We start from the raw sequence: 23,384 nt of genomic DNA on the forward strand, positions 1-23,384 counted from the left end.
CCCAGATGTTCAGTTAAATTCTAAGGCAGGTGTGTTAATGAGGGAAGCCTGGAAAGCCAGCATTTTTATGTTTCCCGACACTAAAATCCTCAATGCATAGGTGCCATTGTATAAACCTATGCCCTAGAGTAAAATTGACCTTAACATATACTATGTATCCAAGTAAGTAAAAATGCCACCCAAGCTACCCCAAACCAAGACATTTATAATTTTTTCTGCACTCAGAGAGTGATATAAAGCTTGACTTTTATGAAATACCATGAAACGAGACACGCTACTCAATGCCCGCTTACATCATACACGCAGAAGGATGCTAATGTCACTGTAGGTTCTGCTCTGCTGTTGGAGGGCAAGTGTGGTTAACAGTTTAAAAACCTGAAGGAACTTCGCAGCTTATAAAGGTTTTATGAGCTGAAAAACTCTGTGGGGTGTGGTTAAAAGTGGTGCAGGGGTCCTGAAAACTTGTCTGTTTCAGGAGTAATTTGCACACCTGCACTTGAGAAAATTATTCAAAGACTTTCTTTGTGAAGGTGTATGAAGGCTACAGGATCGGACAGTATGGGGAGAGTTTCTTCAGTTAGGTCTGGGTTTTTGCTGTTGTTTTCTTTTGTGGTTTGTAAAGACTACCCAGGAAAATTACCTGAAATGTTGCAAGTTAGTATATCAGAACTGCAGATGTTAAACAAACAGAAACAAAGAAACAGAACTCAGATGTAGCAGCGTCTTTAAGTCAAGGAATGATTTGGAATGTGCAGATTTTAAGTGCCAACATCAGGTAAGGACTCAGATAACAGGCCTATAGATGCTATCACGTGTCAGTCCTGCCAATCTTCTAGGCGTTCTTCTTAATTAGTTTTACTGGTTTTCTGTCTTCTTAAGTGCAAAAAATGAATATTAGGCAGAAATTATATAAATATGCGATACGGGTGAAATTTTTAGTGTAGCAATATGCACATCAATTAGATTTTGACCAGGACAGCATTTTGGCCTCTTCATCAGGATTCATTTGCCTAGCTTCCTTGGGCAGAACTACTGCACGTTTTTGGTGGCATCATTTAGAAATAACTCCCATCGGCTCTATTTCTTCTACTACTACTAAATATAAAAATATACATCAAAGTTAGGTTTGCTTTTGAGAGCTTTTCTCTTGTGGGGGAAGCTCTTATGGGGGAGATGAGCAATAAGAGGCAGGATCTCGAGTGAGTAGTCTGGACAAATACTGATAATCACCGGCTTATTTAAGGTGATTCTATAAGAGAGCCATATAATTTTTACTTTATTTTTTTGTTTTCCTTCTTGGCAAAAATGTAATTATTTTTCTTTTGAAATTGTATTTATTTTTAATTGAGAATTTTTTCATACAATTTTTAGAACTCGCGTTTTATGTTTAAAAATTTTATAGCCACATGTAAAGTACTTTATGTTTTCTATTTAAATTAGAGGATCAGATTTCATTCTTCAAACAGTAGATTAAGGGGCTTCCATGTGTCATAACATAGTGGCTGTCTTGTTAATGTTCGAGTGTACAAGCTAGTATCTGGAGTGCCATGTGCCTCAGACCCAGAAGAAAAGGGAACTGAAGATATAACTAAAAACAAGACAGAAGCACTCATTCCCAAATGAGCTGAACATTTAAAGGGAAAATAGACTTTTTTTTAAAAAAAATTCTTTTATCATATTATTTTATGTGTACAGTTGTTTTGCCTACACTTTTGTGTGTGCACCACTTGTATGCCTGGAGCTGCCAATAGGGGTCAGAAGTGGGTGTCAGACCCGTGGAGTTACAGATGTGTGTGAAGTGCTATCTGGATGCTGGGAATAGAATCAGGGTCGTCTAGAAGAGCATTTCATGCTCTTAACTACTGGATCATGGTTCAAACCCCCAAATGCATTTTCAGTAAGGCTGATTATGACTACCTTTAGCTCATATAAAGGCATACATTTATTAATAGGCACCTTTGTTGTCTCTATTCATTATGCTAAATGAAGCCAGTTAAGCCGATGTTGCTTCAATCTTGTTGACATCTCTGTTCCACTAGATAACATGTTATTTCTCATGGAAGGAAACAAATAGAGCTATAATTTGGTAATTTTCTTAACTGAAAGGGCATATTAAAATTTTAGTCGCCCATAGTAAATGTTGGTTTACAGTTGTGCCACTTTGAGCGTATCTTGGCAGCAGCTACAGCCCCTTTGTAATTTTACTGCAGTGTTGATTCCATAGGGCTTGTGAGCAGAACCCTTCAGCTTCAAGCTCTTCTCCATGGATGAAAATAGAGCTGTTGGTGGCAATAGCTATCTTAATTCTTTTCTCAAGATTATCTCTTTGACAAATTCTTTTAAATGTCCCCATGCATGGTCCTAACCTCTCCTTCTGTTTTCATAAAATATAGGGATAGTACCTGATATTGTTTGGTTGCTGTGAGGGATATTGCAACTTTCTACCTAGAGCTTGCTTCCTTCTTCCTTAGCAACCTTGCTCCCTTTCATCTGTGCAGTGAAAGAGTCCAGAGATAGTGTTCAGAACATTTTGAGCCAGGGGATAGCTAAGGGGAGAGATGCGAATGGAAAGGACCAGAAGGAAGAGAAAAACAAAGTTCTCTGGAGTGTCATTTTAAAGAGGTAAAGCTGAAATTTGTATATTTTAAAGGAGCTTTGCCAATTTTGGTCATTTTAGAAACGCATAGAAATACTTCTCAGTGAAACTAGTTTTCCATATACAAACATGGTTGTTTAATGAAGTGACTTCATTTACAGATGAGTTCCAAGAATAGTGATGGTGATTGGCTAGTTGAGAGCTGATTGTGCTATGGATTTGTGTTTCAGTAAAGCTGGTAGATACATGTTTTCAATTGTGTTGAGGTATTGTGATTTCCCCCAAAACAATTGATCTGATGGAGGGAAAATAATTAAACAGTTCAACCTGTGTTACTTCTGAATAACAGGGCCATGTGCAGTACTTCTCCATGAATAACAGAAAGCTTAAATAGAAGATTTTAAAATATAAAGGATCCCTGCAGAAAGAGAAAGTTTCAAACTCTGTGAAAATGAAAACATTGCATCATTTAGATGTCCTGAACGTTTCTGTACACACATATAATTAGTAGACAGTTAGTGTGTGGTAGGCTCTTGCAGAGCCAGTTTTCATATATCAGAACAGCATTCCTGATGTCTCACAGAAAATAGAATTTAGTTATTGTAGCCACAAGCTGTGAGGGTGTTTGTACTGCTAAAGGGAGAAAAGGAGAAATGAAGATATTAATGTATGTTTTTTAGGAACATAGAGGAACACAGTATAATTCTTATATCCACTCTCAGTAGCTCACATTCCTTGGCTTTCTAGGGAGCCTGTGTTACGATTAGTAGGTAAAAATTCTCTGTTCCACTTTTCATATCTCCCATGGACATTCATTCAATCCAGCTGTTGTGTAGCTAGGGAATTAAGACAATGTGATTTACAGTTTAGTTAGTCAGACAACTTGAATACTCAGTAAATGAGTACACAGGAAAGAGAATGCCATGTGTTAATAAACATATTAGAGAGTAATGCAAAATAGATCAGAGGTGTCTGTGTTAGGCAGATCCTCCAACTCATCTCAGAGAAACCTGTGCTGTCCACCCCATCCTTGAGCACCAGTCAGATGCCCTGGGGGCCACAACCAAACCAACCTGAGGAAGCAGCAGATGATCCTCCAAGATGCTACTGCCCTACACAGTTTGATGGGCACAGGGAAACCTCCCGATGTATGATTCGCCCATACTGCCTCTGCACTTGGCTGTAGACCAGAAACCTCCAGATAAAGCGGTGACAATTCCAACGCCCCAGACAACTGTTCTGAATTGCTGATGGGAGGTGTAAGCATTGCAATTTATTTCCTTTCTTAAATGGGCTTGAGATATTGTTAATCTTTGAATCTGTAGTTTCAAATGTTTCCCAAATAGCTTTGTTGAACAAAGTATTAAACAACCAGTAGTGCAAAAATTTCCTGATTCTTCAGTGCACTGAGACACAGCAGCTCCTCTGGAGAAGCTGCCTCCAGTCTTAATCAGGCTGAACTGTACTTGAAAATTCCAAGGGAAAGGAGTTTGTCTGATTTAAACTTTCTTCCCTGAAACTGGTCAGATCTCAGCAAGTGTAGTGTTTGTCACAAGGTCTTACTACACCTTGATATCTGTAAACGAGGAAGAAAACAGAATGAAACATCGATGACTTATACGTACTTTCAAAATACTAGGAATAATTATCACTAAAGCCAAAGCAGTAGGGATGAATGGGATGAACGGGCAGCTTATTTTTAGTCCCTTAGAACTGCGCATCTTATTCTGCTATATCCCTGTTAAGTTTTGTCTGCAAGCACAGGAACTTCCAGTGATGCATTATTAATATTATAATAATTCTTTTTCTTTGTACTGACCAAGTAAGTTTCTTCAATTCATTTACATTTAAAGAAAAAAACTGGTATTCAGTGTCTTCATAAATGCCTATAAATTTGTAAAGACAGTGAGTGATTAAAAATACTGAGACTCTGACTGTATATTCAGACTACCTAGATTTCCATAACCCTCAAACTCTATACTATCTGAGGATTTTTGGGGGGTATGATTCATTGATTTTGTCTCAGGCTTTGATCTGTAGTCCCATCAAAGACTGACAGTTTCTTTGGTTGGATATATAAATCTTCAAAGGAATTTCAACACAGTGACCACTTTTTGATCCTTGGTGATAAAGCTCTAGAATGATGTTCTTCTACCTGAACTCTCAAAAGGGTAACTAAATGGATAACATATTATGTGTTTAAAGGAAATCATCGTGTCTTCTAGGATGACTTTATGCTGAGACACAGAACTGGGAAAAGTGAGGTGAGAGAATGAAGTTCCTGTGGTGGCTCACAACTATGACGCCAACACTTGGGAGACTGCAGGACGATGGCAAAACAAGTAAATCCATACTAACAAACCGTGTAACTAAGACCTATTCCCCACACATAAAACACAGCCAGTTTCTGTGTTTGAGCATCATCTTATCACTGTCCATCTAGCGTCTGTCTATCTGAACTGAAGAACAGTGTTAATGGAAGAATTAAGATGCTGTCTAAAGCAGGAATGACAGAGGCACTGAAATAGAACGCTGGTCTTGCTGGGTTCCGATATGCAGGTACAGAGGACGCCAACAGAGAATGGAAGGAGTGGAATGATTTAGCTCAGTTATTCGGGCTCTTTAAATGTCCCAGTGAAGGGGTCAGGTTGAAGAGTTGGTTGGAAACAAGACTAGCATTTGACAGAGAAATGGCAAAGAAGTGTTTTATACACTATGGCTTAGTGGATGGGTTTCTATAATCGAAGAGAAACTATACATGCTTACTTCTTAGAGTCCTTTGCCTTATTGTAGCCAAAGATTTACTTACGTTTAAGTTCTTTATTATGGCTCTGGCATTAGAATATCTGGTAATATCTTTCTGTATGACTATGTCTATATCTCTACGTGTATATGTGTATTTTTCAGAGGTCTTGAGTACTAGAAAACTAAAGCAAAAAGGTAATAATGTTCCACTTTATGACTGGTCTTTATTTGCTCAAATAAAAAACTCTGAGTGTTTGGTGTGAATGCCTCTCCATGTACCATGTGCACACCTGGTACTCAGGCAGGCCAGAGAGGGTGCTGGATCCCTTGGGACTTAAGTCACAGTCAGCTTTTGAGCAGCTATGTAGGTGTTAGGAATCCAACCCAGATCCTGTGGAAGAGTGACCCTTGTTCTAAACTGTTGGGTGATCTCTTCAACCCCTATTTGTTGTGTTTAATATTTTTGAAAACATTTTTTTGAGAACTTGGAATGTATTTTGATTATTCTCACTCCAGCTCTTCCCAGATCCACCTCCACCAAACAACTTACCCAAATTCCTATCATCTTTTAATATTTTCACCTATTTAGTTGAGTTTGGGCTGCTCAGATCCTCTGTGGGGGTGGGGCTATCTCTTGGACCATGCTCAGTCTCCCAGTGGCATTACTCTGGGAAGCATCTTGAAGCCTTAATTGCTTCTTTTTATGAAGCTCTTTGTTGTTGTTGTTTTCTGAGACAGGGTTTCTCTGTAGCTTTGGAGCCTGTCCTAGAAGTAGCTCTTGTAGACCAGGCTGGCCTCAAACTCACAGATATCCGCCTGCTTCTGCTTCCCGAGTGCTGGGATTAAAGGCGTGCGCCACCACCGCCCTGCTATGAAGCTCTTTTTCACAGTTTAGAAATTTCTCATATGTCTCTGATTATTTGAATATTCTGTCTGAGAAATCTTTTGCTCTCCTGAAGTGGGGCTAGAATCCCCTAGGTCCTTTAGAAGGAAGAAGAACCTATATTTTGTGATATCTCTTTAAGTATACTCAGGCCAGATGACTGTATCTAAAGTCAGTCTTCTCACTTGAAGAAACTGTGTTGTTTGAGGATTATTGGAAACTGAGAAAAGCTATGGTACCTATTTACCATCCGTGTAACATGCTGCCTCTTCCAAGGGAGGCATCAGAATCAGCCTCATTTTTTACATATATGTACAATCCGTTCAGGGTGTGCAGTTTGTGAAGAGAAAAATATGTGCACTGTACTCGGCATACCATGGCTTTCAGGGTGAGACAACATGCCTGAGTGGTGTCCCAAGCAGGCCGCATCCTAGCTAAGCCATAAGGAGCCAGGGTCACAGAACACAGTGATCTCTCCGTCTTTGATTCTGTTGACCTCTCTGCTGTTTTACCAGAAGCAGTACATGCTACCCAAGTCCTGAGGAATGAAGGAACAAGAGCATCTTACAAACTTTGGGAAGCTATTTGTATCTTGATCCCCATTGCTGGGACAATCAGCCTATAGTATTCCAAATTTTAAAACATATTGAAGATTCTAGATATCGTAAGCAAATTGATTTAAAAATCACATATTTTTCCCTTAATGTGCTATTTAGTGTTATATTTCAATTAGTAACCGGGGGAAAGTGAATCAAAGAAAGCATTTATTTCTGTCTGGCATTTGAATCTATACATATATGATTGGAAATTTAACTTTGTGAGGAATTTCAAGATTCTTCACTTTAAGATCTGCAAGCCCCTTTCAAGCCCCTACAGTTTTGACTATTTATTTTTGGAATAAGGAAACCTGATATTTTTTCTTTATTTTAGAACAAATTCCATTTTAAAGGAAATGCAATCTTATATATTCTGCTGAGTAGATTGCAATAGCTTACGTTTAATTAAAAACTCTTAAACTTAAATTATAAAATTCCCTGATGAGGATCTGATCCTTGCCCGGTCGCCTGTGCATCACAGCGACTATGTTTTGTGTCTGGATACAGAATGACTGCAAGACTTGTACTATGTCTGCCACGTTCGGCTGTGAAGTCCTTAAAAACACTTGTTGAATAGTTTAACGTCGGTTAGCCATAAAGCCTTGTGCGAAATGTCGTTAAAAAACCCATTAGCTATGGTTCTAGTATAGTCAAGCCAAGCTGTTAAAATATGCTCCTATAAACATAGAAAAGATTATACATTCAGCCTACAGAGTTCTGTGGTTTGACTCTTGAAATCTAAATAAAAGCTATATTATCCTTCAAGGAAAATTCTAAACTAAAGCCCTCTTCCATAAGGCTTCATTCTTCTAAGAACCTGAGGTGTCAGCCACTCTGTTAAGTTGTTCTTGTTAGTGTGAAACAGAGCAGATCACTGTTTTTGCAATGAGACAGGACTTTGACAATAGCGCAGGTGTCCCCTCCCCCCACCATATGCCACAAAGAAACTTTTCTGGTTTGCCATAATTATAGCTGTTACAGTTCTCTAATAATATGTGTGGTGGTGGGGGTGGTGACAGTAAAGGGGAATGAAGGGGTAATTTTGGAGAATGAATAAACAAAGGAGACCAAATAGAATTTGATGAGTTGTAAGGAATTATTGATGGCAATTCAGGCCACGTGGCAGGGAAGAATTCATCTACTTATGCATACTTTAGATAGATTTTATAAAGCTCTGCCCCTGTTCATGAAGTGTTGAAGGCATGGGGACAAACCAGGTATATACTGACAGAATAAAATGTGAAAAAAATGTGAGTTGAAATCCCTAAGTAGGTAACATTGTTCCATCCTCAAACTGATGTTAAGGAACCCAAGGACACTATTTGTAAGGACACAAGAGCTGAACAAGCACCACTTGTCAACTTAGAGGACATTCCTTTCAGAAGAAGGAAACAATAACTTTTACTCTCATTCTGCATTTTTGTTTGAATTAAGTCTTATTTAGCTGGAAAATTTCTTGGAATCCATAAAACATAAAGAGTATGATATACACTGTTAAGGATTTTAGGTGCTCTTGTCACATAAAAACCCACATGGCATGATATGCCAGCGTGCTTTTCTATGCGAATCACTCTACCATCAATAAACATACAGTAAACCTAATACATCCAGCGACTTCATCTGACAAAAAAAAGCTACAATATTTATCAAATGAGCATATTATATATTAAGGAAACAAGACAAAATGAAGCTCATGAGAATGAAAGCCATTTAAGACAGGCACTTTTTGAAACTCTACTTAAATTTTCATAGATGTATGCTGAAATTATAACTTAATCTGGCCTTATTTAACTATATTCAGATAGTATTGATGATAAGGAAGTATTTGTTGAATGATTAAATTATTGACATTGTATTAAAAGAGACTCATGTACAGAGGCATCTAAATTGTGTCTTTCATATGCTTTGAACACTGTCTTTATGTTTCCCTTCTCATAGGACAAAGTGTATCTTCATTCGAACTATCTGAAGTTTGTATCATATCTTCTTTTAAAGCTTACAATGGTCACTGTAAGATTATAGTAACAACTAATATTGGGCAGACATAGTTTTAATGATGCTTTGGTATTTAATTGTTTTCCTCAACTTGGTGCTAAAGAGTAGTTGCAGTATCTGTACCAAAAATAGCTTTTGGTTGTTTTATGCTTTTATATTCACCAGACTTGTGCATTCATCTAATAATAATTATTATTAATAATGTTTAATCATTTGAATATGCATATGCTTTAGCTTGAATAAATGCAACCTGAGTGTATATAGGTAAGGATGGATAGAGATTGAACATTTGTGCCTTGTGTATGGAAAGAAGGAGCTTAGAAGAGGAGCAATCCAGCAGGAAAGGAATCTTTTTCTTCTTTAGAGATGGGTTTGCAGTGGCAGGGTTGGCTCCGTCGTAGTTGTTCCCCTGTGGAAGTTTATCCTGCGTCCGTGTGTCAGAGAAAGCTAATCCTCCAGCGGCATTCCTCTGGGCAGGTGGAGGCCTGGCGCAGCCTGTGTATCTTCCATGGCCCAGCACCTCCGCAGGCACCATTTTCACCGCAATGACACTGGAAATAGGGTAGCTGCAGTAGCAGGACTCTGTCACAGGTACTGAATGTCAGTCTGGTATGGTTGAAGCCTCAGTTTCTCTCATTTCTTATAACCCTAGGCTGGAAGTTTTGTACTTCTGTCAGCAGAAAAGTCAGCTGGGCTTAGTATTTGGTGCCCTGTGACACTTAGTCTAAAGAATGGTTTGATATGTATGCCTTGAAATATGTAATTCGAATATTTGTATGCAACGTTGAGATTGTCGTTGGTGAAAATGTCAATAGCAAGGAGTAGAATCAGTCTGGTCCCGGCTTATATTATAAAAGACAGTGTTGTACAGGAGTGAAAGGCTCCTCCTGGTCCTCTCAGAGAAAGGCCTGTACCAGTCCTCCCCATCCAGGGAGTCCTGGTTTTGATGTGCTCAGGCTCCTTTCTCATTGCTTCAGTGAATACAGGTGACCACTGCATTATAAATGGGACAGAAACAAACTTGGCTTGTCTAAAAATAAACACTTGGGTCAGGGAATAAAGAGGCCAGAAGGAATCTTTTCTCCTTTCTTACTGAATAGAGACTGATCTTTTTTTTTTTTTTTGGACGTATGCAACAAAGACCAATTGTTTTTATATATGATCTGGTGAAAAGGTCTTAATTTCAACTTTTTTTTTTTATTCTTGCAGCTCACAGCAGTATCATCAATTGTGCATTTCAGGGCCAAAATTTCTATGTGATTTCTCTTTTCCTTTTAAAAATTTCGTTGTCATATTAAGCATATTGATGTGTTTTGATGATTTGTTCTTACACCCTTAAAATGGAATTTTTCTTCTTATTATAATTATACAGCAGCCAATTTGAAGAGCAAGAAGCATTTACAGCAGGGTGATCTCACTTGGCTTGTAAAGATTCAGAACCTTCTTTTCCGTGTGTATGAGTGTGAGCCGCCCTGTCTTCTGTCATGCTGTGCCAAATCTTCCATTTAAGTATTGTGAAAACTCTTTGTTTTTTTCAGGTCGAATGAGTGATATGGTTGTGAATGGTCACCCAGTAGATTCAGAGCCTAAAGAAGATGAGCCATGCAGTGAAGAAACAGATCCACTGCATGACCTGTTTGCTGAAATTTTACCAGAGTTGCCAGATTCCTTTGAAATAGACATATATCACACTGAGGAGGAGGAAGAAGGAGAGGAGGATTGTGCAAACGCAACTGATGTCACAACTACGCCCTCAGTGCAGTACATCAACGGCAAGCAGCTTGTCACCACGGTGCCCAAGGACCCGGAAGCTGCAGAAGCTAGGCGTGGCCAGTATGAAAGTGTTGCACCTTCTCCTAATTTCTCAGACAGTTCTGCAGGTGATGCCCATCAGTTTATCATAGCGGAGACGGAACGGGCCACTGCCACGCAGTTGAACAAATCTAAAGAAGCCACCACCGAATTGTTAGAAATCACGTGGAAACCCGAGACCCACCCTGAAACACCTGAACACTTTTCAAGTGGTGAGCCTGATATTTTACCTACAATTTCACTCCATGAGGATAAAGCCACCAAATGGGCAGAGTTTATCACAGAGAGAAGTTCAAACCTTGAAAATTCTGAACCTGAGCAGCCTAAGCCTATACCTCTGTTTTCTCAAGAGTCTTCAGGAGAGGGTGCCGTTGACCAAGTATCTCAAAAAACCATCTTCTCTGGGGCTACAGAAGTAGCACCAGGCAAAGAGGCAGGACAAAGTCCTACCCTGTCTACCTCTAATACTCTTTCAAGTTCTGTGTCAGTAAACATCTTGGAGGAAAAACCAATTACCCTAACAGGAATCCAGCAGACTGATGACTCCTCTTCTACCGTGGAAAATTTGGTCAATATAACACCTAAACAAACGGTAGAGTTCTCAGGGAGTATTTTAACCCCTATTACTGAAGGGTCCGGGGAAGTAGAAGAATATAAAAATAAAGTCTTCTCCATGGTAACTGATTTACCACAGGGAAATCCTACAGATACACTCATCCCTTTGGATATAAGCAAGATAATGATCACAGACAGCCATTTATATATTCCTGAAACCACCACTCCTTTGGATTCAGAGCTTCCTTCTGTAGATGGAAGGCCTACACAATTTGGAATCCAAACAGATGCTTCTGAGTGGGTTTCCAGTACACCCTTTGAAGGAAGGAAAAGAGAAGAAGACGAAGAGGAAACTTCAAATGCAGCCCCCATCGTTGAAGTCCAATCACCAGCACAGAGGTCAGAACACTTAATTTTCCCTCCAGAATTAGAAAGCCCAAATGTAGCTGCACCTAGTGATTCAGCTACCTGGGAAAGTTTCGTGCCACAGACAACACCCATCCAGTCTGAAAAGGAAATGGCAAATTCTACTCTTGCTTTTAGAGAAACAAGTGGTTTGGTCAATTTGGAGGCACAGCCCTTCAAGCTTAGTAGTAGCAGCCAGTCCCAGGTGGAGGGAGTGCTGCCCACTCTCTCAGGATGGCCTTCCTCTCTTTCTATGGAACAGGGCTCAGGAGATGCTGGCGCTGATCCAGAATCTACCATTGCTTCGTTTTTATTAAATTCAGAGTCCGAAACCCAAGTCAGAGAAGAATCAGCTAGTACACTGTTTCCCAATGTGGAAACTTCGTTCCCCTCTGAGCCAACAAAGTTAGTTCTGAGTCCAGTATCGGACAGAGGAGTTGCTGAAGTTATGAACCAGGCATCTAAGGAAACACCTACTTCAGAAGTTCCAGGAAAGCCAAGCCTCCCGGCAGAAGTAAGGGACTTTTCTACAGCCTTTCCTTTTGGAGAAGATTTTAGCGGTGACTTTAGTGAACAGTCAACAGTGTCTTATCCAACAATGAGAGAGGAAAGAGTGGGGATGGAAGGCTCTGAGAACAAGCAAGTTAGAGATACGCAGACTCCATCATCTACACCACCTACCTCAGAGGACATCTACCTAGTGCCTGCCTCCAAAGGACTCAGCAGTACCCCGGCCAGCACCTCAGCCTTCCCCTGGGAAGAGTTTATTGCCTCAGCTGAGGGCTCAGGCCAGCAGCTGACCTCAGTCGGGAGCTCTGTCGGTCCAGTGCTTCCCCTTGTTGTGGACAGTCTTCCTAGTACAGAGTCTCAATATCTTGATGAAGGTTTTCAAGAAGTCGGTGCTGTGACAGAAGTAGAGAAAAGATCCACTGCTTTGCCGACAGCAGACACTGGAAATACTGTAGAGCTGACAGAAAGCGGGGACATAAAGGGAAATACCACAGTGTCAGCGGACTTTCCCCAAACAATGGAGCCAACCAAATTATGGTCTAAACAGGAAGTCAATACTGTAGAACAAGCCATTGAAAGTGAAACAACACCTGAAGCAAAAGCTCAAGAACAAAAGACTTTTGAATCTCTCCATGGATCTCTTGCACCAGAACAAATAATTGTGGAATCCCAAACACTTTCTGAAGATAAACTCCAAACATCAGAGCACTCTCTGTTAACAACAAAGACATCATACGACACTAATGAGGAAATGGGGGAGGAAGACGTGGCCACAGCTCATCAATCTACTCCAGGTCCGGGGACTAAAGGCTCAGAATCATATACTACTCATCCTGAGACTACTGAGAAGCCACGTTCTTTCCTAATTACTGCTTTAGTGGCTAGAGATGTAGTCATGGATACCTCAAATCAAGAAGAAAGTACACAGCTCTTTGAAAAGGGTATGAAGTCAACAATTAGAGAGTCAAATCCTGATCTCTCATTCTCTGGACTGGGATCAGGGGAGTCCTTGCCTCCTCTGCCTACAGCATTAGTGACTTTGACTGAAGTGGAGCAGATCATTAGTACGTTGTATCCTGAGACATCTCACACGGGTATTTTAGGAACAAACATTTTAACTGATAAAGTAGAAGACAATGAAATAATAGAAAACAGGACAGATGAAGTTAGAATACTCATTTCCAAAACAGGCAACATTTCTCAAGAAAGTAAGGAAGCACCCAGCACAACTTTGAGTGATGCTGGAATAGAAGGACTTACTACTCCACCTCTTCCTTTCACCAAGCACATAGACATGGAACATTCTCCAGATCAGACCCTCATGTGGGAAGAAGAAATCCAGACTCATACACCACATACCATGACTGGACAGATTACTAGTGAGAATTCTTCAACATCAGAAACTGAAGCAGCAACGACCTCTTCCATTGCTTTTCTGGATCAAACTTACAGGATCGAAATGACCAAAGCATTTGTTGCATCAGTATCAAAACAACCTGATTTCTTTTATGTAAATTCTGGAGAAGGATCTGGAGAAGTGGATGCTCGTGATTTAATGTACACCTCTGGACCTACTCAGAGAGCCAATCAAGGAGACAGCACATTTGCATCTGATGGATTCCTGGAAAAGCATCCAGAGGAGTCAACGAATGAGGTAGGCACTACTAATGGACCAACAGCTTCAGCAATGCTCTTGCATCACTCAGAGTACAATGAGAATTCCCTGTATTCAGCCAGCACGCTGCCCAGCACAGTGCCATATGAGAGTCTCACAGAAAGTATTGCAGATGGTTTACAAGACCATATCAGATTTGAAAGCTCTACCTTGAAGCCTAGCAGAAGAAAACCCACAGAAAGCATTATTATAGATCTAGACAAAGAGGATGGTAAGGATTTAGGATTAACAATTACTGAGAGTGCCATTGTTGAAAGTCTGCCTGAGCTGACATCAGATAAAAATGTCATTATAGACATTGATCACATTAAACCCATATATGAGTACATCCCAGGGATACAAACTGACCTCGATCCAGAGATGCCTTTGGGCTCCCATGGCGGTAATGAAGAAATCCTTCAAGGCCAAGAGAAGCATGAGGCAGCTGTTAACCTTTCTACTACCGAGGAGGCATTTGAGGGCTCTGGTGATGCACTTCTTGCTGGCTCCACTCAAGCCGTCTCCAGTGAGTCTGGAAGTTCTCAGGATGGGAGGCAGGCAGAAGACACAGGCTTTAACTTTGCAACTGGAATCCCAGTTTCTAGCAGAGAAACAGAAGTAGATACTTTCCTTCCCACAGTGGCCACCTTGCACTTTCCTAGTCAACTAACAACAGTCAGTCCAGAGACTGAAAAACCCAACATGGAAGCAGTTTCTCTGGATGATATATTTGAATCAAGCACATTGTCTGACGGCCAAGCGATTGCAGACCAAAGTGAAGTCGTATCAACCCTGGGTCATTTGGAAAGGACACGGGAAGAATATGAGGAAAAGAAATACAAAGGTCCTTCTTTCCAGCCAGAATTCTTCTCAGGAGCAGGGGAGGCACTGACAGGTCCCCCTGCTTTTCTAAGTATTGGTAGCACTCAGCATTTAACAGAAACCCCTGAAGTGACAGAGGCACCTGACGCCACACTTTACACTGAGACCACACCTGCAGTTTTCTCCCTGGCAGAGTTGGCTCCCCAGACACCACCTTCTCCCTTCCCTGTCTTCATAGACAGTGGAGTCTCTGAATACCCAGAGGTTCCCCACACGAGGGCTCAGCCAGGTCCTAGTGCTGCCTCATCCCAAAGACCGCTAGACAACAACTTTAAGGAAGTTCGTGCTAATATTGAAGCAACCATCAAGCCATCCGGCGAAGAGGATGTCCCCAGAACTGAGCCCCTATTCTTGTCTCCTGACCCTACATTAGATATTTTGGAAGATGAAAGAAAGCCTACATTACTAGTAGAGCTGGAAACTTTTCCCACTGAACCAACTGTTGAAGAAGAAACTGAGATCTCACAAGATTACCTAAACAAAGCCAACAATCAGCTTCCAGGAGAAATATTTGGAATGCCCCCCAGTGCCAAAACACCAGAGAGTGGACATGTCCTGACAGCTGCAGATGACATTGAGTTGGTAGGTGCCACACAGCAGCCGCAATTTTCGGCTTCTCTGGCTGTCAGGGTTGAGACAGGTGTGGTACCTCAGCCCATCCCACAGAAGCCCGAGGAGCCCACCTTTCCTCCTTTGGAAATTAACCGTGAAACATACACATCGTTAATTGGGGAAAACTCCGTAATAACGACATCTGAAAAGCAAGGGTCAAAACCAATTCTTGATCACAGTAGTCAGGCAACAGCCAGCACTCTGGATCGAAATACTCCACGTTCGGTAACACCATTTTCCATTCTGGACAATTCTAATGAAACCGCTTTCCTGGTTGGCATTAATGAAGAATCCGTGGAAGGCACAGCAGTTTATCTACCAGGTAAGATGTCAGCATTGATACATCTGTTTGCAAGGCTTGGATCAGTCCCTTGATTCTTACCTGTGCATGTATGTATATATACACATATATATGTATATAGGTTCTGTGCAATGTCAAATTCATAGAGACTTTTATATTGTTCAGGCCAAGCCACAGTAGTGTGTCATAACTTGAGGCAATGAATGTAAGTATGGACACTTCTGTACTTTACAAACATACTTTGCATTTTTTTATGCGTCTCACGGACAACATACAGTTGTAACATACAGTTATAGATAAAGTGAAATAATGGTCTAAAATTCAATGTGTTTTTATCCACAGCTGAAATATTGTCTTGTGTCCTACAATCATATATCATAGCAGTAAAAATGGGGGAATTGCAGGCTTTTCTTTTAAAACCCCTAGCCTTCAATGATGCTATTATGGCAGCACCATAATTGGTCAGGCCTTTAACATTTGAGAATAGTGAATTGCTTCTTCCGAATGCCTTGTGGTTGGTGTGAGCAATGACAGTTTGTGCTCTAGTGTGATTTCCTTGTGGTTGGTGTGAGCAATGACAGTTTATGCTCTAGTGTGATTTCCCTGTGGTTGGTGTGAGCAATGACAGTTTGTGCTCTAGTGTGATTTCCTTGTGGTTGGTGTGAGCAATGACAGTTTGTGCTCTAGTGTGATTTCCTTGCTTGAAATAGCTTACATGACTCTCACTTAGTTCCTAGCCATAGTGTATTCAGTATGTTTACTTCTGCCTCTTGAGAAATTAATTCCTATTTATATACTGACTATAAAAACATATATTTGATACTACTTCATATAGATCATTTCATTTAATCTTCACAAAATGCCTTAGAACTCATCCTCTTACATGAACTCAATGTAAAAGGATAAGACATAGGTATTCAGAAAGGGTCAGTAATTTGCCCAAGGATGCACAGCCACACAATGGCAAAAAATGGGGTTTGACAAAACAATCATACGCTGATGTCCATGGTCTTTTTACTGCCCTTTTATTGATTTTTGGTATGGCATAAAATTAACAACTGATATTTAATAATATATAAACCAAAACCAGAATATTTACTTAATAGAAGTAATCTTTTTTAATCTAGTCTAAAACATTTGCAAAGTCAGCTCTTATTGTTTGCTCTTAGAATGTTATTATTTAAATAATGAATTATAATGAAACACACAAATAACCACCATCACTACCTAGAAAGAAAGCAAGGGAGGGAGGGAGGGAGGGAGGAGACACATAATTTTGAGGGTTGTGTTTGCTGAAAACATGTCTCATCTTAAATCCTGTACTTTAGGTCATGGCTATTAGAATTATTCTTCAGTCATATTAATATTACTGTGACAGATATTCTGCTTCGAGAATCAGAAGAACGCATTTATCAGAAGCTTGGGACTTTCATAAAGGGCTTATCATTGGAGTATTTTGTGAATAAAATTAATTCAAAGTAGTTGACACTGGGATTACTTTGGTGTATAACTATATTAAATACATAATGATAATCTAGTGATCTGGCTAATATTTATTGTTTCATCTGTAAACTGAAATGCACGTAAAGACGTGGAAATAATTAGCAGATGAAAGGGAACCTCTGCATTTTCCAAAACACACTATTTGCTGAGATTCAGCCCCTTCTGTACTGCAGTTCTGTAAACAGCAACTTGTGTGGGAGTGCCCAGCTTATCTGTTTCAGGGTCAGCTTTCCCAGAGTACTTAGGGAAGAATGAGATGTTGAAAAGCAAACTAGTTTTTTAACCAGAACTTATTCAAGTTTACAGGTAAAGCTCCTTTCCCACCAGACTTGCCACATGACCTCACTCTGGTGTCTGGTGTCTCTGATAGGAGGAAAAGCATGTCACAGTGCTAGAGGCATGGCCACCTAAGTGTCCGCTGAATTCTGTTTAGTGTAGACAGTGTGCAGACCAGGACTATGGGGAAATTTTTATCCTTGAAAATACAAGAGAAAGTACTTTAGAAAAAGCAAAAAAAAAAAAAAAGAAAAAAATTAGAGAAACTGAGTAAGCATCTGAGATTACCAAATTTGAATAACGGATGTGTGTGTAGACTCGCCAGGCCCTTGTGGTTGTCCAGGTTATGAATGGATGTGTAGACTCCTCAGAACCTGCCGTTGTCCACATTTTATTTAGTTGTAGGGAAGGTTGAGTCTGAGCTTCTTACCTGGGAACGGGTCATGTTACTGCTATAGCCCGGGATTCTTCAGACGTTACACATCCTTTCGCGTGCAGTCCTTTCAGAATTTGGGGGAGGCAAGATTTCTGAAACACGGTCGTGTCCATAGAACATATATTTTATTTTGATTGTTTTGTAAAGCTTTTGAACTTCAACTGGATCCTCGGACATTTTAAAAATTAAGTATTTCTGAAACAATATTCACATTTTTAATAAGAATACATATATCCATATTGCGTAACAAAGTAACAGAATAAAATACATGCTTCAGAGGTATGAAGTATTTATATTTAGAAAATGCACCTTAAATTACTGTATTTCACTGAAAATTTATGGGTTTGCCTTTTCATCCATCTTCTAGGAGGCTTAGTTCTATTTATGTTTTATTAAGAAACTGTAATAAAATTTGGGGCTTCGTTTTAAGTGAGTGTTTTGTGTTTGGGGTTGTTTTCATACAGTAGAGTTTAATGCCTGTGTTGCTTTTCTTCAAGTATAGTTTAAAGGAGTGCATTGGAGCGTGTTTTTGGAAAGGCACGTTAATGTAGCAGAAGAAACTTCAGTGCACACTTTCGAAGACAGTTTCTGAGCATTAATTGGTAAAAGGCAATAGTAATTCCAACACTGGTAACAAGCCAGCCTGCTAAAAGAATTGCATGTTCTGTGTTCCCAGCCATTTCACATGAACTAACATCGTGTAAAAAAGTACATTTCCATTCACTGTGCACATACGTGTAATCATTCTCAACTAAAATCAATGCCATTATCATGCCAACTAAATCTGCCATAGAATATATTAGTGGCCAGTTGGGGTATAATGTATTGTTTGCAAGTAATAATGATCGAATCCTAGAAATGAATAGATGGAATTTGTAACAATTAGTAATAAATGACAAGAAACACTCCAGAGTAAAGTTAATTTTATATACAGTATCTCTACACTGCTGCGGCAAAGCTTATTTTTATGGTAGAAGTAAGTGATATTTTGTGCTAAAACACATTTTAACTTTGGAGGAGAGGCTAATTGTTTTTATTTTTCCTGAACATGATAGGACCTGATCACTGCAAAACGAACCCATGCCTCAATGGAGGCACCTGCTATCCTACGGAGACTTCCTACGTGTGCACCTGTGTTCCTGGCTTCAGTGGAGACCAGTGTGAACTGGGTAAGATGCTCTTGGCTAAAAAGCTACGGTACTTTTCTGGCAGCTATAATGGGAGAGAAGGTGTACTGTGGACTTCATCCGCAATTTCAGAGAAACAAAATGTATATTAAATAAGTTAATCAGGCTTTTGATGGTTCTGTTGATCCAATCCATACCCACCCAGGCTTCACAAGGCCATCTCTTGTCTTTCTTGTGAACATCTGCGCTAACTGAAGCTCCACCACCAGATGTGAGATTCTTTATTAGTTTCAGGGCTCACTGGATTCACCAATTAGCAATGGAAACACCTTACTCCTGATATTTTTGAAATTGTTTTAGAGTTTCCAGTCTCATCAAAGAAACATTCATGAAAGAGAATTTCATATTTAAAAATGGAATTTTTGGGGTGTGTGTGACATTGTTCAAATTATAGTATAATGAACTTACACAAATTACTTTTTATAAAATAGGAGAATTAAATTTAGCTGCAAATCATGTGTCTTATCTAGCAATCTCTCTTAATTGAACATTTTTGCCCTCTTTATTCACGCTTAAAATTTTATTTCAGATTTTGATGAATGCCATTCTAACCCTTGCCGAAATGGAGCCACATGTGTGGATGGTTTTAACACATTTCGGTGCCTCTGCCTTCCAAGTTATGTTGGTGCCCTGTGTGAACAAGGTAAGAGCTAATATAGTATTTTATATCATCGTTTGTGATGAATGCTAATGGCGTTAATTTTGGGACTTGTTCTATATGCTTTGTATTGGGAAAGTTCACGGGTTACGTTGGGTTCCCTGTGTGTGACTAGCCCCAAACATATGAACTATAGAGTGAACTGGATTGCTTGTGTTGTTGATATGCTGTGATCATAATGGGCATAGTGAAGCAAACGTCAGGTTATCTGGTCATTAAAGAAATACATATAAGTATTATTTCTGGGAACACAAGTCATTTATCATTTCATGACCAGTATGTATATCAGGACTAATGGATTGCCTTAATTTTATCTCCATAAGCATTTGAAATCCTGGGGCTTCTGCTCTTGGTCAGCCATAGCTAGAGAATGCATTGACGCATGGTTACACAGCGTTAGCTATGGCCTGCCACCTGCTTTGTTGGAGAGGATGCACAGCTGCTTCCAGGAACCTATTCCATCGAAGAAGCATCTGGGTTTCCTGAATGAAAGAAAGCCCCCAAAATCTCCCAATACTTGTAATTATGGCCAAACTCACAGTGTGTTTCAGGTGGTTAGTGGTAACCCTGCTTACTTCATTGTTCAGAAATGGGCTACAGGCTCACTTAGCACACTGAACTTCAGAAGGCCGGTTTCTTCTGCTTAAAGCTGTGAAGTGCTTTGGCTTTCATAAGAATGCTCAGTGCTGAGCTTCCATTCTACAAAGCAAAGTAGAAATATACTAGACATCCAGACATATTGGGCACTCTCCGTCTTTGTGACATTAATCCAGACGGTCACTAGAAGAAAGCAAGAATAAACCCGTTGCCATCTGGACTGAAGTTACTGTTATAGGGGAAGGCTAATGGCTACATTGTTAAGATTTGTTTTCTCTTTTAAAAATTGTCAGCATCAGTGTTTACATATGAAAACAGACCAAGATTCTTTTTTGGACATTTATTTTTTTGTGCCTGTAGGTACCACGTCATACATGTGGAGGAGAATATCTTTCTGTTGTTGTTTGCTCGCTTGGTTTAGTTTTTAGAGACAGGGCTTCTCTGTGTATTCCTGGCTGTCTTAGAACTCACTCTGTAGCCAGGTTTGCTAGGAACTCACAGAGATCCACCTGCTTCTGCCTCCCAAGTGCTAGGATTGAAGGCATGCACCACCACCACCTGGTCCAAGCTCATACTCTTAAAGTAAGAGTAAGAAACATGTTACTACACAAACACGAAAAGGGAAGACACTTAAACACTCTAGTGCATTGAAATGATTACCAACATGCAGTTTCCAGTATGGGGAACAAGTAAAACAAAAGCAGACAGTAATTGACCAAGATTTTATTGAGTGCTTATCCTGACACTGCAGCCCTAAAGATGAACCTTCAAACAGGGTCCACGTACTGATCTTGGTAAATCAGGGAAAACTGTTGCATCAAAGTGCTATCATTTTTCAAGTGCTAACAACTTTGCGTTGTGTTAGGAACTGTGGCTTAGAGAGGACAAGTGATGCACTCAAGCTGATGATCCTGAGCAGCTTACTTCTAAAGCCCAAGGTTTTCCAATATCTTCTTGCATCCGAAGCAATCCCCAAAGACAGAGATCTTACTTGATGAGCATCTAATAGGTTAAGTGGGAACAGATTCCATGAAGGGACTTTGGGCCTCCTTACTCTCCCCTTTGCTTTGAAACAAGACAGATTGCTTCTTCATTAATGGGGTCACCCGACATTCAGGAGCCTCTGTTTCCTCTCCAGCAAGCCTAGCTTTGCTGCTTTTATTTGCTTCTGACTGTCTACCCAGCTGTTTACCAGCACAGCTGTACGCCTCCCATTCACCGCCCGGCACAGGAACATTTTCCTCTCTTCTCTTCAGGTTGCCTAAGAACAAATGTTTTCTTCATTAACAGCAGCGCTGTTGTCAAACTGCTTTCTGTCCAAGGGGCCTGTGACTGTGTCATTGTTTCCTCAGCTGACCTTTGCCCTGCATGAGTAACTGCTTAAGCCTCAGGAACTTTGGGCAGGGGGCATATTTTGGTGAATGGTCACAAACTCTAGGAAGGGCTTCTGGAATACTAGAGAAACAGGCACAGACAGCTTGCTGTGAAGTCAATGACAGATTGCTGAGGCAAGGGGTCGAGGTGTTGACAGTGGCTTTAAAATTTGGCTGCTCTGGTTCAGAAGTGCAAAAAACGTCACCTCCACAGCCTATGGGACAGATGTTTATGGAGTAGTTTTAAGAGTGACTCTTCAGCCCCTGCCCTTATGAGCAGGAGTTACCATGACTTTGTGTTGTAACTTTTGTGCTGTACAGAGGCAGATGATATCCATCTATTGTGATGGGTGATGGGTTTTTAAGAGCGCAACTAGTGTGGGGATCTCTGCCAGGTCTCAGAGGTAGAATGCTTGCCCAGTATGTGCAAAGCTCTGGGTTTGATGCCAAATGTTGAAAGGGGCAAGGGGGGAGGAGGACTAAAAATACTTCAAAGTGTTGCCTTTAAAAAAGAAAACAGAAGCTGGATGGTGGTGGCGCACGTCTTTAATCCCATCACTTGGGAGGTAGAGGCAGAAGAATCAGAAGTTTGAAGTTATGTCTCGAAAAACAAAAAAAAAAAAAAAAAAAAAAAAAAAAAAAAAAAAAAAAAAAAAACAACAACAACAACAAAAAAAACAACAAACAAACAAAAAAGCAGAAAAACAACAGCAACAAAATACCAAGATTCACATTATGTTTAGATAAAGTTGAAAAAGCACCAGAGAAATTTGTTTGTTTGTTTTCCAAGGCAAGATTTTTCTATATAACAACTGTCCTGGAACTCTCTTTCTAGAGCAGACTGCCCTCGAACTCACAGAGATTGGCCTGCCTCTGCTTCCCACTGCTGTGCCCAAGAGCAATTCTTAAATGTCCCATGGAAATATATGCTGGGAGGTGCTCCTTAATTTTGTAACTTCCCCATCACACAACTGTTGAATTCATGAATACTAGAAATTAAAGAGATAAAAATGGATTTTGACTTGACAGAAACAGAAATTCCTTAATTCTACCAAGTGGTCTTCATCTAGATATTTACAGCTCTCAGACAGCTGTGGCTTAGCAAGTGTTTGTGGGACTTATTTATAATCACACTTACATGTGAGGATGAGTAGGAGGATTGCAAGTTCAAGGGCTGTTTGGCCAATTTAATGAGATGTTATTTCAGTAAAAAAAAAAAAAACCATAAAGGAAAGACTAAGGTTATAGCTCAATGGTAGAGCACTTGCCTAGCATGCTATGACCCTAGGCTCAATTCCTAGTTCTAGCTATGATTTTTGAAAGGGAATATGTTTTACTTAGATACTGCACGTGGTAAATTCTCCTACCTTGGTATTAATAAAAACTTGGCTCCTTAATATTTGGGCCCATCTTTTTATAAGACTCCATGCACTATTACCTAAGGAAGGCATTTGTCTATTCTGTTGTGCTGTAACAGACTTCCTGATGCTAACTACTATAATAATAATAATATAATAAAGGAAAAGGGTTTATTTAATTTCTAATTATAAAGGCTAAAAGTTCAAAACAGGGTAGCTCCATTTATCTGGTCTCTGATGGGGCCTACTTGCCATACCATGACACGATGGAGGACTAGAAAATAAACTAATCTCATGCAGAGGGTAGGGATCAAAAGAGAAACAAACTAGAGACCTAAGAGGGGCAGACTTGCTCTTTCTATAGCATCCTACCTTAAGACACCCCAAAGCATCAGCGTCACCAGGTAGGATCCCTTCACCTACTTCCCTTCCATTCAGGTTCATGTCTGT

The 23,384-nt window shown here is 40.1% G+C and overlaps 1 protein-coding gene across 4 annotated transcripts in view; it reads left to right on the top strand.

Moving 5' to 3' along the window:
• Positions 1 to 23,384, top strand: part of Vcan (versican) — a 99,868-nt gene that overhangs the window by 48,025 nt on the left and 28,459 nt on the right. For 2 of the 4 annotated variants that reach the window (XM_013349671.2, XM_005356522.3), the window contains 3 exons: positions 10,354 to 15,567; positions 18,817 to 18,930; positions 19,478 to 19,591. In XM_013349671.2, coding sequence (XP_013205125.1) covers positions 10,354 to 15,567; positions 18,817 to 18,930; positions 19,478 to 19,591 — 5,442 coding nt within the window. The other 2 variants (XM_026783719.1, XM_026783720.1) reach the window with 2 other exon arrangements.

This window comes from Microtus ochrogaster, chromosome 19 (assembly GCF_000317375.1).
Source record: "Microtus ochrogaster isolate Prairie Vole_2 chromosome 19, MicOch1.0, whole genome shotgun sequence".
In the NCBI taxonomy this organism is placed as follows: Eukaryota; Metazoa; Chordata; class Mammalia; order Rodentia; family Cricetidae; genus Microtus; species Microtus ochrogaster.